Raw genomic sequence first — 14,180 nt, 5'->3', positions numbered from 1 at the left:
CTGTCAGTCTGTACCTTCACTGTAAGTCTGGATACTAAAAGCTGCAGCAGAATACCAGATCTTCATTCAATTTTGTCTGAAAAATTGCTTCCTGATGTCTCTCCAAATTGACCTGACGCTCTTGTGAAATTTATGCTCCTTTTGGTTGGATTTCTCACCTATATTTTCTGTCTATCTTCCCTTTTTGGCACTTCTAAATTTATAAACATCTCACCTTCTCTGCTCCACACCAACAGCCCTCTCATCTTCTGACCAAAAGGAAACTCTTCATGCAAATTTTCTCTTTATTCAACTCTAGCGTTGTTTTCATTTTGGTGAATATACTGTGTACTTTCTCCAAGAACTTTTGCTGAGGTACATTCCCAACAAAACTGAGTGTAACATTCTGATTGAGACAAGCCATGTCTGTGTTAGTTCCACTTCCATAGGCATGGCAGATTCTTCTATTAGACCTCGATTAACTTCTCCACCTATCTCCCCGAATACCCTCTGCCCTATCTCCCCGAATACCCTCTACCCTATCTATCTCCCCAAATACCATCTGCCCTATCTATCTGCCCGAATACCCTCTGCCCTATCTCCCCAAATACCCTCTGCCCTATCTCCCCGAAGACCCACTGCCCTATCTATCTCCCCGAATATCCTCTGACCTATCTCCCCAAATACCCTCTGCCCTATCTCCCCGAATACCCTCTGCCCTATCTCCCTGAATTCCCTCTGCACCTATCTGCTACTCTCTAGTGATGACACCTATGTATCATGCAATAGACATCTAAATCCAAATCTTTCACCTTTAAGGGTACATTGTAATTTTTCAGTCATTGAGTTATAAAGCTCAGAATCCGTCTGTCAGCCCAGCTTGTCCATGCTGACCAAGTTTTCTTCCTCAGATAGAATGTCATACAGTCCCATCATTTACTATAGAATTCCCCCTGCAACAGATTTCTGAACAGTCCATGACCCCACAAACACATTTACATTACATTATTTATTTGTTTTTTTATTGTAGCTTTATAGTAATCATTTATGTCTTGTACTGTCTCTTGCCAACAAGGCAACAGATTTCACAACATATCCAAAGTTCAAAGTACATTTATTATCAAAGTATGTGTACATTATACAATCTTGAGATTCTTCTGCTTAACAGGCAGCCACAAAACAGGAAACCTGAACAAACCCAATTTGAAAAAGGACACCAACACCCAATGGACAGAGAGAGAGAAAAACTGAATTGTGCGAAGAATAAAGTGAGCACTAGCATTCAGACGAAATTGAGTCCATAAATCTGAAGCGCGGAGAGCCGGAGTGGGCCCATAGTCTCGGTCCCAGTCCATCAGACAGAGGCAAACTGCCAGAAAGCTGGCAGACACTCAGCACACAGCAGCCGGGCACGACACAGCCTCAGCGTTGGTGCCGAGGGGGACGAGCAGAACCTTGCCTCCGATCCCAAGCCCCTGCCTTATCAGTCCGTCTGGCCCAGTGTTTAAATTGTCCAGGCTCCGGGCTGACCCCCAAACTCAAGCCTGACCCCACCACAGCAATACACTCTGGGCCACTCCCAGCCCGTAATCACTCTTCCCAAATTGGCACGACTCTTAGATAGATCAAGCCTCGCTTCCGGTTCGGTGATAATAAGCCTCATTCTGATTCTGATATCGTCTCCTGGTGTTCTGCTCCCTGCATGCAATAATAATTGGGGGGGGGGGGGGGCAGACTTAGATATACTCTCCTTTCCACCTTCAAGTTTGAGGTGGGGTTCCACCTAAGCCCTCAGTGCAACATTTTGCCATTCACAGAATAAATCCTTTATCTTTCTCCCTCCTTCTCTCACCTAATTTCCAATCAACAGTCACAGGCTCAGCACCTATGCAGTGTAGTTTGCTATACATGGTTTCCTGGCAGGAGTCTTATTAAAGTCCTTCTGAAAGATCTGTAAAGACTTCCTGATCCACAGTGTTAGTGACTACCTTGATGGCTCAGGTACAGGATATTTGTCATTCATTAATCCACATCAGTTTTCTTCAGCTTAAATTCATTCAATCATTGTGTCCATGGAATCCCAAAATTCTTCCACAGCCATGCATCCCTTTATTCTTCTCTTTCCCATAAGCAATAAGTTTTCATTATCCACACGAGAAATGACAGAGTTTGGATAATTCTTGCTCATATACATACAGTATAAACATACACACCATGCCCTTTGACCCTGGATGTTGTACTGAAGTGATTAAGCTAGTATTTAAATGCCTGACTAAACTGATCCCTTCTGTGCACACATCGTCCATATACTGCCATCCTCTGTACATTCAGATGCCTATCTAAGCCTCTTAAACACCTCTTTCATATCTGCCTCCACCACCACCACCCGCCACTATCTGTGGAAAAACATTGTACAGAGAAATAGTCATACAACTCTCAGATTGATGGACACCGCCTTCCTAAGGCACCACTCCTTGAAACTGTCTTGGAAACTGCGGAGGCTAGTGATGGAGATGACTAATTTTACTAGTTTCTGTAACTTGTGCAGTAACTCCTCCCATACCAGACGGTGATGCAGCCAGTCAGAATGCACTCTGTGGTACATTTGTAGAAGTTTTCTAATAGACAAACCAAATCTCCAGAAACTCCTGATGAAACAGAGCCACTGATTTGCCTTCTTTATAGCTGCATCGATATGTTGTGTCCAGGTTATGTCCTCAGAGATACTGACACCCAGGAGCTTGAAGCTGCTCACTCTCTCCTCTTCTGATCCCTCTATGAGGATTGGTTTGGATTCTGTAGTCTTACCCTTTCTGAAGTCCACAATCAGCTCTTCAGCCTTCTGACATTGAGTGCAAGGTTGTTGCTGCAACACCACTCAACCAGCTGGTATATCTCGCTCCTGTACGCCCTCGTCACCATCTGAGATTCTGCCAACCATGGCTGTATCATCACAACCTTATAGATGGCACTGGAGTTGTGCCTAGCCACACAGTCGTGGGTGAGCAAATTTCATGACACATTAAACCAGATTCTGATTCTATACTTATAAATAAAAGGGGAAAATGCTGGAAATTCTCAGTGGGGTCAAGAAACATCTGTGGGGAGAGAAGCAGAGTTAGCTTTCAGAGTCACTGACCTGAAATGTTACCTCTTCTTCTCTGTTGATGGACATTTCCAACAGCTTTTATATTTCTGATTTGCGGGGAAAATTTGTCTTGTGATATTTTGATTCTAATTTTTTTCTCACATGCAAGAGCTTAGCCACTCTTAGCCCACTTTATAAAGCTCCAGACCTTTTGCTGTTTCACACCAAGAAAAGTGTTTATCCTGAGTCACGACTTCCCCTCTTGTTTCTATATGAGGAACTCGGAGAGCAGAAACACTTGCCTGTTGTCTCACAACAAAGCTTTCTCATAGATCTTTACCGGTATTTGCAGGCCCCTTCCCAGTCAGCACGCTGTCTTGACCTGGAAATATATCGCCAGTCCTTCATCGCTGCGGGGTCTACATGTGGGGACTCCCTCCCCTGCAACTCCACCAGAAAGTCTGCAATGTTTCAGGAAGCCAGCTCACCCTCACCCACCACCACACCTTTTCAGAAGAGGCTGATAGAGCTGCTGTTCACGGCTTGAGTGACATAGCTTCAATGCTGGGCTCTGCCTGTGACTACATGGGTTTTCCTACCACATCCCATGAGTAGGAAATTGACCTACAATTTACAGTAGGTTAATTACCCTCTGTAAATTGTACCTGATGTGTAGGTGAGTGGTAGAATCTTGTGGGAGTTGATGGGAATCTGAGGAGAATAGAATGGGATCAGTGTAGGATGGGTGAAAATGGGTTGTCATGAACTCAGTGGGCTGAAGGGCCTGTTTTTGTGCTGTAAGTCTTCATAACTCCATGGCAATGTGGGATGGGCTATAAGTGTCAGCCTTTCCAGTGACATCCAGACCTCAAAAGTGTTCAAAGATTAAAACATTCTTCTGAAGCCTCCATGTAAATGGAATTGGTCAAAAGGAAACCCAGTTTCTTTTCCAGGAAAGTACCTCCTCTCCAGGCTGCAGCTTCGATATGTGAAGGGAGTCGAGAGTTGAAGAGTGGATCACATCTCCGCGCCTGGGCTTCTACTGCTCTGCCCGTGACTCTGATTAATTTGGAGTTAGTGTTACAGTACGGCACGGAAATCTTTTATAGAGTCATAGAGCTCTACAGCACAGAAACAGGCCCTTCAGCCTGCTTAGTTCATGCCAGCCTGCTCTGCCTAATCCCATCTATCTGCATCGAGATCATAGCCCTTCATTCCCCTCTCATCCAGGTACCTAACCAAGCTTCGCTTTAATGTTTCAATTGAGTCCACGTCCACTACTTGCGGTTACAGCTCAATCCATACTCGCACCACCCTCAGATGCCCCTTGAATATTTCACTCCTCTGCTCCAAACCTATCACTTCAGGTTCTAGCTCACAGAATCTGACGAGAGAAAGTCTGTAAGCATTCCATTCACCCTATCTCTATCCCTTATACTTTTGTGTACTTCTCTTACACTCAACAGCTGAAATGTCATGATTAACAATTTAACTGAACTGTTAATTTTCAGAGCTTGTTATTCTGATGGACATGGTATGAATGGGTAACAGCAAGCATGCCATTTGCAGCGACTCAGGCAGAGTGATGTCAAACAACCACACTTCCCGTCCCAGCCGGGACTCGCTGCTGGCACCTCCCAGACTGCCTCTTCCAAATACCAACGGCGTCAGCCCGAGGAGATCAATAAATGCTTCCTGCTGTAAAAGTACAGCGAATGACAGAACGTGTAAATGTCACAGCAAATGAAAACCCACATGGCAGCATCTTACATCCAGTAATTCCAGGCATGTTACAGATTGACTAAGGCCACTCTGTTCATTAATGAAACAAAGATTGCTGGAAGGACTCAGCAAGTCAGACAGCATCTGTGAAGGGGAGAACAAAGTCAGGCCGATGGGCTTTCAGTGGAAACGGTAAACGGTTCCGATGAAAGGTCCTTGAGCTGAAATATTAATGCTGGTTCTCCCACTGCTCCAGAGCTGCTGACTCACTCATTTTATATCAGGTTTCCAGCAATTACAGAATTTTATCACTAGACACTGACTTCACAACTTTCGAAATTACCAGTAACCCATTTCAGAAACCCTGCTGAACACGGGCACTATGTTAAAGTAGTAAATTAAGTCCTGGTTGGTGGTTCATTTTACAGCTAATAAATACTAATGACCTGTTTCACAAACAAGTTAAACACTAGCAGAAAGCAAATAAACAACCCCAATAAACGCGAGCAGTCCCATTCACAACATCATGAAACACTTACTCTATACTCATCAGTAAACAAGAGTGGTTTATTTCACAATGACAGTAAGCAAGACACGGCCCAAGAGAAGGCAGATCAATTTCACAACGAAGACTAACGGCCCATTAGACACCAACTGTCAGCCGCAGAGCCTGATAAATGCAAAAAGTGTAATAAAGAATATCAGACAGAAACAAGAGCTGAACTCCTCTTGCACACTGCTTTGTTTCAAAATATCTTGAATTTTTACCACAATGCCACTTGTCTTCAAGAATGCCGCATTTATTGATTCCCTTAAAATCCCACATACATTCAGCCTTTCTTCCAAATAAACACAGTGACCAAGCCTTTAAAACCTTCTACTGGGGACAGTTCCAAAGGCAGGTCACCAGTTGGGTTGCAAAAGTTTCTTCTTTTCGTAGTCCTAGATGGCCAGTTCTGACACCCAGGCCAGAGAAAATATTATCCCTGAATCTACTCTCTGAATCCCCTGAGTGATTTTGCATCTTTCAATAAATACATCTCTTCTGCTTTAAAACTCTGGAGAATACCAGCCCTGCCTAATCTTTAGATCTAATAAAGCTTGATCTCTCAACATACTGAGTAGTGAATTCATCCTTTACAGTTTTGCTGTTTGCTTGATTTAAGACCATAAGATATAGGGGCAGAATAAGGACATTTGGCCCATCGAGTCTGGTCCACCATTATCAAGGCTGATCCATTTCCCTCTCAGCCCCAATTTCCTGCCTTCTCTCCTTATCCCTTTATGCCCTGAGGAAGCAAGAATCTATCAACCTCAACCTTAAATAACTTGACCTCCACAGCTGCCTGTGACAAAAACCTCTTTAGCTAGAGGTTCAACACTCTCTAGCTAAAGAAATCCCTCCTCATTTCCATTCTAAATGGACTTCCCTCTATTCTGAGGCTGTGTCCTCTGGTCTCAGAATACCCCACCATCGGAAACATCTTTTCCAAATCTACTCTGTCGAGGCATTTCAACATCCGATTGGTTTCAATGAGACCCTCCCTCGTTCTGCAAAATCCAGTGAGTAGAGGCCCAAAGCCGTCAAATGCTCTTCATATAACAAGCCTTTCAATCCCAGAATCACCCTCATGAACCTCCTTTGTGCTCTCTCCAATGTAAGCACATCCTTTCTTAGATAAGGCCCCCAAATTGCTCACAATATGCCAAGTGAGGCCTCGCCAGTGCCTTATAAAGTCTTAACATTACATCCTTGCTTTTATATTCTAATTCTCTTGAAATGAATGCTAACATTGCATTTGCCTTACTCACCACCAACTCAACCTGCAAATTAACTTTTAGGGAATCCTGCACAACGACTCTCAAGTCCTTTCGTACCTCAGATTTTTCAGTTTTCTCTCCACTTGGAAAATAGTCTACACTTTTATGACCATACACTTCCCGACACTGTATTCAATCTGCAACTACTTTGCCCATTCTTCTAATCTGTCTAAATCCTTCTGTAGCCTCTCTACTTCCTCAACACTACCTGCCCCTCCATTTATCTTTGTACCATCTGCAAACTTGGCCACAAAGCCATCAATTCCTTCATCCAAATCATTGACATATAAAGTAAAAAGAAGTGGTCCCACCACAGACCCCTGTGGAATAATGCTAGCCACTGGCAGTCAACCAGAAAAGGCACCCTTTATTCCCACTCTTTGCCTCCTGCCAATCAGCCAATGCTCTATCCATTCCAGTATCTTTCCTGTAATACCATGGTTTCTTAACTTGTTAAGCAGCCTTGTGTGGCACCTTGTCAAAGGCCTTCTGAAAATCCAAGTGTACAACATCCACTGATTCTCCTTTGTCTATCCTGCTTGTTATTTCTTCAAAGAATTCCAACAGATTTGTCAGGTAAGATTCCCTTATGGAAACCATGCTGACTGTGGCCTATTTTATCATGTGCCAACCACAGAGGCCAGACTAACTACCCTGTAATTTCCTTTCTCCTGCTGCTCTCCATTCTTGAAGAGTGAAGTGACATTTGCAATTTTCCAATCAGTAACAGTCACTGATTCCTTGCGTAACCTCAGGAAGTAGACGGTCGCACTGTTGTTTAGACAGATAGATAGATAGATCCTTTATTGATCCCAAAGGGAATTACAGTGTCACAGTAGCATTACAATTGCACCAATATACGAATATTGGAAGAGAAGTAAGAAAAAATAAAAAAAATAAGTTCTCTCAGTCTAACAGAAGGCGGTCATTACTTCCCCGGCTATAGGCTGACTCAGACTAATGGCCGAGGGTAAGAATGGCCTGTATAGCACTCTTTTAGTCTGTTACTAAAAGTGCTCCTCTGTTCAGCCAAGGTGGCATGCAGAAGGTGAGAAACATCCGGAATTGCCAGGATTTTCTGAAGGGTCCTTTGTTCTATCACAGCCTCCAGTATGACCAGTTTGACTCCTATAACAGACCAGCCTTTCTAACTTGTTCATTGAGCCTGTTGGCATCACCCGTGTTGATGCCTTTGCCCCAGCACACCACCGCATAGAAGATTGCACTGGCAACAACAGACTGGTAGAACGTGTGAAAGAGAGGCCTGCAAACTCCAAAGGGCCTCAGTCTCCTCAGCAAATACAGGTGACTCTGGTCCTTCTTGTAAACAGCCTCTGTGTTGGTGTTCCACTCAAGTCTGTGATGTTTATTACACCAACTCTAATAGTCCATTACACCCATCCCTGTAAATGCTAATGGCCAATAATAGAATAGCAATTAACACAAGTGGTTCATTACATGACTATAATGAATATTAGTCATCCATTTCAGCATCTGAATAAACTTAAACGGTGGCTTTCAGAACCTTAATAACCACTAATGGTTCATTAAATAGTACAGTCCCTTTCACATCCCATTGAGTAACAATGATTTATTACACAACCCAATAAACACCAGTGGCCTTTCACACTACCCCAATAAACACCAATGGTCTTTCACACAACCCAATAAACACCAATTGTCTTTCGCACAACCCCAATAAACACCAATGATCTTTCACACAACCCCAATAAACACCAATGATCTTTCACACTACCCCAATAAACACCAATTGTCTTTCACACAACCCAATAAACACCAATTGTCTTTCACACAACCCCAATAAACACCAATGATCTTTCACACAACCCAATAAACACCAATTGTCTTTCGCACAACCCCAATAAACACCAATGGTCTTTCACACAACCCAATAAACTCCAATTGTCTTTCGCACAACCCCAATAAACACCAATGATCTTTCACACAACCCCAATAAACACCAATGATCTTTCATACTACCCCAATAAACACCAATTGTCTTTCGCACAACCCCAATAAACACCAATGATCTTTCACACAACCCCAATAAACACCAATGATCTTTCACACTACCCCAATAAACACCAATTGTCTTTCACACAACCCAATAAACACCAATTGTCTTTCGCACAACCCCAATAAACACCAATGATCTTTCACACAACCCAATAAACACCAATTGTCTTTCACACAACCCAATAAACACCAATTGTCTTTCGCACAACCCCAATAAACACCAATGGTCTTTCACACAACCCCAATAAACACCAATGATCTTTCACACTACCCCAATAAACACCAATGGTCTTTCACACAACCCCAATAAACACCAATGATCTTTCACACAACCCAATAAACACCAATTGTCTTTCACACAACCCAATAAACACCAATTGTCTTTCGCACAACCCCAATAAACACCAATGGTCTTTCACACAACCCAATAAACACCAATTGTCTTTCGCACAACCCCAATAAACACCAATGATCTTTCACACAACCCCAATAAACACCAATGATCTTTCACACTACCCCAATAAACACCAATGGTCTTTCACACAACCCCAATAAACACCAATTGTCTTTTCGGATGGTTTATTTTACAATGAACACTTTATTTATCAAATTATCTAAAACACTATTGATCAGTTAGACAATCTCAATAATGGACTGCAACAGTAGTCCATTTGTCTAAAACAAACTATAAGAATGCAATACACTGTGCTAGTCTACATCAGGAGCCCATTTTATAACTCCATAATGGTCCATTATGTAACTTAATTCAGAATTATTGTTCAATAACACAAATGCAATTGACATAACCAGTTCATCACAGGAAGCCTGTAAACACTAACTACTTTTTTTTTGAGATACAGCATGGAGGAAGCTTTCCGGCCCTTTGAGCTGAACTGCCCGGCAACCCTGATTTAGCCCTAACCTAATTGTGGGACAATTTACAATGACCAATAAAGCTACCCGGTATGTCTTTGGACTGTGGTAGGAAACTGAAGGACCCAGAGAAAATACACAGTACTGAGACCCTTCCAGAGGACGCCAGGACTGAACACCAAACCCCGACACCCCAAGCAGTAGTAGTGTCACAGTAACTGCTACACTACTGTGGCTCACTTTACTTAGTAAACATTAAATACCATTACAGGGTCTGCTAAGCACCCGGCACTATTCCTGAAGTCATGATAAACGTAGTAACAGGAACCATATCAAAATCGAAGCATGGTGACAACCAGTATCAAAAGTCATCTCAAGCAATGTAGACCTTAACAGACAAAACAGATAAATAAGCTCTTCCAGACTGGAGCTTACAGAGGGTTAGCTGAGGGTTCAATGCTGAGTAGGCTGAATGAGTGTATCAGCGGGACACAGGCACCTGGATTTCCTCATTAAAAGCCCATTGATCTGAGCTGTGTGAAAATTCAATGGACTACTGGTGTAACCGCCTATCAGAAAGATCATCTAAAAGATTGTCATCAGAAATGGGGAACCAGGTCATCTCACCAAACAGCAGCAGGATGTGAAACCGGAGAGTGTCAGCAGGGATTTGGGGGTCCGATACCAACTCTCCTTTTGTGTGGAGGGACCGGGAAATGTAGAGTGTCCTGAAAACTCTGGGAATTCGGTCTGGGTGACAAAAATTGTTTACTGCATTTCTTTTCTTTTTCAGATCAGCCAAGTCCTGGGTAATGAAATGAAATTTGCTATGCGAGAGCCTTTGGGACTCAGGTACAATGTTCAATATTATAATACGATGTTCAATATTCAGATGCAATGTCAGAGTCAGGATCAGATTTATCATCACTGGCTTAGATGATGTGAGATTTGTTGTTTTGCAACAGAAATAAAGTCCAAAGATATAAAATGACTATCAGTTACAGACATAAATAGTGTAACAAAATAAAGGAATTTGAGGTATGTTCAGAGTTCATGGATTATTCAAAAATCTGATGGCAGAGGGGAAGAAGGTTCCTGCTTGGTAGAAATGGGAAGCCCCAGATGGTGACAGTGCTTAATGGTGGATGCCCTCGGTAGTGAGGGTTAGGGTTGTGCATGTGATGGAGCTGGCTGAGTCTCCAGCCTCCTGTGCTCCTGTGCATTGGAGCCTCTCCACTAGGCAGTGATGTAACAGTCAGAATACTCTCCACGATACATTAGTAACTTGTCTTTGGTGACATACCGTCCCTTCTCAAACTCCAAACGGATTTAGTGTTACCACTCTGTAAGTGTTGGAAGAACAGTGGGATTTGTTTCCCTCTCCTGCACTGGGGCTGTTCACACTGAATGGAGAGGGAGCTGCCCTCCGCCCCATGGGTTACGTTCCCATTCACGTTTTCCCACCTCACCACGGATCGGCACTTCCCAACCCCATCTGCTTCCTGCCCAAGCCTCAAGACACTGCCTGCCAGTGACCTCTGGATGGAAGTAATGGTGAAGGGGCTATTCCTCTCACTACACCAGCCTGCAGCGAGATGCTGTCAGTCCCACCAGCTCTTGGCTTAAAATTCTACAAACTCAGACAATCTACCTGGTTATGATCTTGCACCTTGTGGCTTGCCCGTACTGCAGCTTCTCTGTCGCTGTTACAGACTACTCTGCATATGCAATGATCTGATCTGCATGGACAGTATCCAAGACGACTTTTTCACTGCACAACAATAAATCAGTTACAATTCCAAAATGATGTGAGGCATTCGAGCCAAATCTAGCCGTGCATTTGGAACTCGAAGCAAAACACTTTGAAACAAGCCTAGAAACTTGATTTCAAAAAAAAAAGTCCTGAAACTGGCCAAGATGACATTTGGAACAATGATTTGGTGTGACAAACAAGAGAAAATCTGCCAATGCTGGCAATGCGAGCAACACACACAAAATGCTGGAGGAACTTAGCAGGCCAGGCAGCATCTATGGAAAAAAGCACAGTCGATGTTTCGGGCCGAGACCTGAGGCCAAACCCAGATGTCTGTGTACCAGATTGATCTCCTTTTGAAGAGTTTGGAGGTTTGCTAGACCTGGTATAACAGTTCATCTTATCAGGCGAGGTTGGGCAGGCTCACTTTTTACCTGCTATGTTTAATGATTGGATCATCAGGTTAATATTGCACAGAAGCAGACCCTTCCATGCTGATCAGCAAACACCCGTCTATATCTCATCCATAGTCATCAGTGACTTGGGATTCAGCTGTTCATCCAGCTGCTTCTTAAATGTGAAATCACCTCATCCCACCATCCTCTCAGGTAGGAGTGAGAGACCAGAAGAATACAGGATTCAGAAGGTTTCTTTCCAAAGCAGATGTTCTTCACACAGAGGGCAGTGTATATGTGGAATGAGCTGCCAGAGGAAGTGATAGACTTGGTACAGGTACAATATTTAAAAGACATTTGGACAGGTAGATGGGCAGGAAAGATTTGGGGAGGGAAATAGAGTAGATGGAGAGAAATGGGACTACCTCAGGCATGGATGAGATGAGCTGAAGGGCTTACTCAATAGCTCTGTGACTCTGTGAATCTAAACGCAGCACAGTAACACGAGGTGCTCTCTGTCCCACTGATACTCTTCCGTGCTCGGGTTAGGGCCTGAGCCATGATTCACAGCAGCTTGGTAGAAATGGTGGCCCTGCAAACCATGGGTCACTGGGAGAATACCTGTAACCATATAACAATTACAGCACGGAAACAGGCCATCTCGGCCCTTCTAGTCCGTGCTGAACGCTTACTCTCACCTAGTCCCACCGACCCGCACTCAGCCCATAACCCTCCATTCCTTTCCTGTCCATATACCTATCCAATTGTTTTTATATCTGGCAAAGAACATCCCCACCATTAGACATAGAGCAGGGCTGGGCCATTCAGTCCATCGCATCTGCTGTACATCATTCAAACTGCTCTGCCATCTGGCAGGGGAACCATCTGGTATGATGGAAAAACAAGAGAAAATCTGCAGATGCCGAAAAATGCTGCGGGAACTCAGCAGGTCAGTCAGCATCTATGGAAAAGAGCACAGTCAATGTTTTGGACCGAGACCCTTCATCAGGACTGGAGAAAAAAAGATGAGGAGTCAGAGTAAGAAAGTGGTGTGGGGAGGGGAGGGAGAAACACAAGGTGGTAGGTGAAACCGGGAGGGTGAGGGGTGAAGTAAAGAGCTGGGAAGTTGACTGGTGAAAGAGATACAGGGCTGGAGAGGGGGGAGTCTGACAGAAAAGGACAGAAGGCCATGGAAAAAGAAAGGGCGGGGAGTACCGGAGGGAGGTGATCGGCAAGGTGAGAGAGGGAAATGGGAATGGGGAAGAGGAAGGCATTACCGGGAGTTCGAGCAATCAGCGTTCATGCCACAAGGCTGGAGGCTATCCAGATGGAATATAATGAGTTTTTCCTCCAACCTGAGTGTGGTTGTGGGGGGGGGGGGGGAGGTGTGAGTAAGCATTATGGAAGTTCAAGAAATCGATGTTCATGCCATCCAGAGAGAAGGGATCTCCCAGTGGCCACCTATTTTGATTCCACTTCCCATTCCCATTCCGACATGTCACTCCATGGTCTGCTGTACTGTCGCGATGAGTTCACACTCAGGTCGGAAAAGCAACACCTTGTGTTCCGTCTGAGTAGCTTCCAGCCGGCCTGATGGCATAAACATCGATTTCTTAATCTTCCAGTAATACCCCCCCGCTCTCCTTCACCATTCCCCATTACTATTTCCCCTTCTCACCTCCCTCTGGGGCTCCTCCCCTTTTCTTACTTCCATAGCTTTCTGTCCTCTGCTATCATATTTCCCCTTCTCTAACCCTGTATCTCTTTCACTAATCAAATTCCCAGCTCTTTGCTTCACACCCACCCAACTTCCCGGTTCTTCCTCCCCTCCCCGTACCTTCTTACTCTGACTCCTCATTTTTTTCCCAGTCCCGATGAAGGGTTTCGGTCCAAAACATCAACTGTAATCTTCATTCACCACAGATGGCCTGCTGGGTTCCTCCAGCATTGTATGCATGTGCGAAGCTTGGCATGATTTCCCGTTGGCAAGATTTCTGCGATTACTGTCATAAAGAAGGTTTTCACATAATCCAATGTCCAGATATTGATCCTTTGAAATAAATTGTGAACAGTGTGACAAATCAGTTGGAAAGTTTGAGGTTGGGCCGGAGAATGATGTGTACTCCGCTGCCCCCTGCAGGTACTGGCTGGTACCTGCTGCTCGGTGGCAGCCCAGCTCTCAGCACGAGATGAGTCACATAGTAGAGTTCATCGGTCACCATAATCACTCCAAAGCACACGGAAAACAAATGTGTGTGTATTTGTTTCTGTTTTCCAAAATGCACTTGTGTGTATTTTTGTTTATTAATGTATGTGTATACATTTGTGTGTATCTGTATCTAAGTTATTTATGAAAGTGCTTCTGTGCCTCTAAATTTCTTTATGAGTGTAATTGTTTGTGTGTGTCAGTTTCAGGGGGGGGGTGTGTGTGGGGGGGATGTGTCTGAGTGTGTGTGTGGGTGTGTGTGTGGGGAGGATGTGTCTGAGTGTGTGTGTGGGTGTGTGTGTGGGG

The 14,180-nt window shown here is 44.1% G+C and overlaps 1 protein-coding gene across 1 annotated transcript in view; it reads left to right on the top strand.

The window, feature by feature from the left end:
* LOC140729414 (tumor protein p53-inducible protein 11-like) overlaps nt 1-14,180 on the top strand; it is a 148,792-nt gene that overhangs the window by 107,252 nt on the left and 27,360 nt on the right. Inside the window, exon 3 of the mRNA XM_073049123.1 lies at nt 10,314-10,372. Coding sequence (XP_072905224.1) covers nt 10,314-10,372 — 59 coding nt within the window. The remainder of the gene's footprint in view (nt 1-10,313; nt 10,373-14,180) is intronic.

The sequence above is a fragment of the Hemitrygon akajei genome, chromosome 6 (genome assembly GCF_048418815.1).
Source record: "Hemitrygon akajei chromosome 6, sHemAka1.3, whole genome shotgun sequence".
Lineage (NCBI taxonomy): Eukaryota > Metazoa > Chordata > Chondrichthyes > Myliobatiformes > Dasyatidae > Hemitrygon > Hemitrygon akajei.
The sequence above is the reverse complement of the archived record's forward strand: the minus strand, read 5'-3'. Positions and strand labels throughout refer to the sequence as shown.